The sequence below is a fragment of the Glycine max genome, chromosome 16 (genome assembly GCF_000004515.6).
Source record: "Glycine max cultivar Williams 82 chromosome 16, Glycine_max_v4.0, whole genome shotgun sequence".
Lineage (NCBI taxonomy): Eukaryota > Viridiplantae > Streptophyta > Magnoliopsida > Fabales > Fabaceae > Glycine > Glycine max.
The window spans coordinates 501,704-505,173 of record NC_038252.2 but is presented as its reverse complement, the minus strand read 5'-3'; the positions used below and the strand labels follow the sequence as shown (position 1 = coordinate 505,173).

The 3,470-nt window shown below is 30.7% G+C and overlaps 1 protein-coding gene across 2 annotated transcripts; it reads left to right on the top strand.

Annotated features, from left to right (window-relative positions):
* The first annotated feature begins 1,541 nt into the window (after nucleotides 1-1,541).
* LOC100806562 (uncharacterized) lies at nucleotides 1,542-2,819 on the top strand. Of its 2 annotated transcripts, none has more exons than XM_003548312.5 (2): nucleotides 1,542-1,605; nucleotides 2,000-2,819. In XM_003548312.5, the coding sequence occupies exon 2, from the start codon at nucleotides 2,023-2,025 to the stop codon at nucleotides 2,632-2,634; it is 612 nt and encodes a 203-aa protein (XP_003548360.1). In that variant the 5' UTR covers nucleotides 1,542-1,605; nucleotides 2,000-2,022; the 3' UTR covers nucleotides 2,635-2,819. The 2 variants fall into 2 exon arrangements, with proteins under 2 accessions (XP_003548360.1, XP_014624030.1); XM_014768544.3 differs by having other exon boundaries at nucleotides 1,565-1,605; nucleotides 1,993-2,819.
* Nucleotides 2,820-3,470: the final 651 nt, after the last annotated feature.

Here is a 3,470-nt window from a genome sequence, read left to right as displayed (position 1 = left end):
GGTTTAGCTTAATTAATTAATTACCTTCAAATATTTATATATCTATAAGTTTTAACAAATTTCAAACAAGCAACGTAATATAAATGGACTCATATGTGGGAAATCGAGCATAATAAGCCTGATGTAGTGAAAATCGTTCTATTCTCCCAGCATGTGGAATAATTAATGGGCCTCATGGATTTTTTTTTAATTATTTTCATAAATTAAATTTTAATTTTGATTTGAACCTCATCCGAAACCATTTAATTTTAATACTACTCTTCTTTATCTTGGTCTTATTTTCGCCTTTCAAAAAAAAATCTTGGTCTTATAAAAGATTCTTTATGATCCCGAAGGAGGATATATTCTTCCAACACAAAGAAAAAGCAAATCCACTATTAAATAATTGTGGCTTTTATTTTGTGTGCGGGTCCTAAGCTTTATTTAGGCGGCTATATATGCTTCTCGTCGAAGAAATTGACCAAGCTAGAATTTCCTCTTTTGCTAATATTGTGTTCAATCAAGAAAATTCTGTAAAATTTCTGGCTTTGCAAAGCTCAATATAGCACATATAATCTGCACAATAAATTGACCACATTACGAGAGAGGAAACACTAGTGGGGAAAGTGGTGATAATCTTAAATAATTTATTTCATATTGAAAAAAAAAACTTCATTTTTCAGAAGTTTGATTAGAATTAAGCTTCCCCTTCCCATTAATTTCAAACCCCATCATAAATCATATATAAACATTATAATAAAGATATCTCATGATGTTTATCTTTTTTTTTGACATTTTTATCTGTAATTTTTATTAAGTAATTGCCACATAGTTATATAGTATGTTTGAAAAAACCTTCCAACCCATGTGAATGTACGTTCAACACAAAAAACACCAAGAAATCTTTCTTTAAACGTACGTTGAAACTGTCCCAAAAAAAAAAAAAAAGGTACGTTGAACCTCCACTAGTATTTCTAAACATTGGCTTAACTATTCACTGTCGTATTATATTTTACCTCCTTTTTTTTCTCTCTCTCTCTCCTTCTTTACTTTTATTTTATTATATATACAATATATACACTAAAATATAAATATTTCGTTTTGGTGTACATTTTTTTTAATATTTTTATCTCTTTTTTATTATGTAACTAGCACAGCATTAACTGTTCACTCATGTTTTATTTAATCTCCTTGATTTTCCTCTCTTCTTTTCATTTTATTTATAAAAAGACATTACGTGCGTGCATGCCTCTCCTTTCCCCTAGTATCATATATAAATAAATTATATTATATTGTTTTATTAATTAATTATACAATTGTTTAGGCAATTAATTTAAGCAATTGCTTAGGCAATCTAAACAAAACATATTATTGTAAATTCACTTTTCAATAAACATATTCCAACATGAAACTGATTTTACCATCATCAATGATTAAATTGCTATTTTGACAACTAATTAATCCAAAACACATCTGAATTTTTAGAAAATTCCCACTTTTCCCTTATTTCTTAGCTTTTTGAACGATTTTGCAACTATATATATTTGCCTTTCCTGTCATCAGAAAAACACATTTCGGCATGCAGTTGGTTTTCTCACCTATCATATATACCATAGCAAGGGAAAGGTACATTTACATATTTACTTGTTATATAATATAATGAAAAAAAGAAAGAAAAATATCAGATAATTAGATTTAATAATTTACTCTTGATTATGGAAGCATTATTTTTATTTAGCATTTACTTGAGTCTTAATGACTTCTAGTCAAGTTATATCTAAGTTTAATATGGTTCTCAATGTCTAATCTCTTCTTTAGGTATCATTATTAAAAATATATGTAGTTGTACTGATTCTATTTTCTAGCCGTACTTGTAACTTGATGTAATTTGGTTGAACGACATAAGAAAATGAAATTTAATAAGCCATGTATGCATGCAATTACTGATCTAAGATGGAAGTATATATATATATATATATATATATATATATATATTTGTTAATTCGGTTGAAGCATATAGGTAGGAGAGATCGATCAGTTACTATGAACGTTGAAAGCGAGAGGAAAGATGAACAAGAGGTGAAAGGGTGGAGAAAAGCTTTAAAAAGTGTAGGGAATTGGCTGGCACATAAGGATAAGGATGAATGGTTGAAGGACATGAGGGGAATGCTGAGTTTGGTGTCTACGGTGATCGCAACAATGACCTTTCAAAGTGCTTTAAATCCACCAGGTGGAGTTAGACCCGGAAACGAGAGTGGAGTTGTTCAATGCCCAGTAAACAAAGCAGATAATAATCCATGTCCCGGAGAATCTATCCTAGCTGTTGTTTACCCTGATGAATATGAAAAATTCCTCATTTGGAACACAACATGTTTCATTTCATCTTTAGCAGTGTGTGTCTTGCTTGTAGGTGGGTTCCCTCTCAAACACAGATTCTTCACCTGGCTTTTGTCAATAGGGATGTGCATCACCATCTCCAGCCTCACTCTTACCTACATGTATGGTGCGGGAATGGTCACCCCGGATACCCTTTGGAAATCAACCGCATCATCCTTGTTTGAAAAAGTTATTTATATTTGGATTTCACTGCTAGGACTCGTCGCATTTGTCCTTTGCCTACGCCTAATTGTTTGGATTGTCTTTGCCTGCATGTAATTAAACCATGAAATCCAATATCCCATGCCATACTTTTAGTACTCAAGAGGTGTGATTTCAATAGGAAACGAGAATGTAACTCATGCTATTCTCTCTATTCTTGTATCATTTTGGTGTAAGCATGTGTGGTAGGCGTGTATAATCTTTGTGATTCTCAAGTCTTTATATATTATGGGATATATTTCTATAATAATCTCCTGTGTTTCGCATTTGCATCAACTTTATCCATTCGGAGTATACTAGCTTAGAAATAGCAAAAGCTATGAAAAGTAAATAATAATAGGCCGAGGATATGGTCATACATATGGCCTAAAATAAATTGGGCTGACTTTTTATTTAACCTAAAATTCAACGGTTCAGCCCGCCCTTGTCTATGGGAGTATGGCTAAGATGGAGCATAGAATAATGACCCCACTCCCTAGTGCAATAATGAAGTATAGATGGGTAACATTTTATGAAATGAATAAATGAGCTTGCTTACAAGTAACAGTTTATGCAGTAAAAGAAAAACTAGTAATAGTTTATGATTCACAACACCACCCAATAACGTCATGTTGCTGACTTTGTCGTGAAAGAGATGGGGTAACGTCATTTTTGTAACTTTTGCTTGTGAGTGAGTGTGTATAATAACGTCATGTTTGATTACTTCTTAAATATGTTTGAGATTAAAATTTTATCTAGAAATTCAATTTTGAAGAAGTAATAGATAAGTGTTTAAATTTTTTAAAAAATAACTTGAAAATAATTTCTTTTATTTAATTTTTTTAAGAAGAAGATAGGATTTATTTCTTAAAAAAACAAAAAATAACTTATTTGAAATACAATTAGTTATTATT

Coding starts and splice junctions, on each gene's coding strand:
- LOC100806562 (XM_003548312.5), top strand. CDS start 2,023: ATGAACGTTGAAAGCGAGAGGAAAGATGAACAAGAGGTGAAAGGGTGG.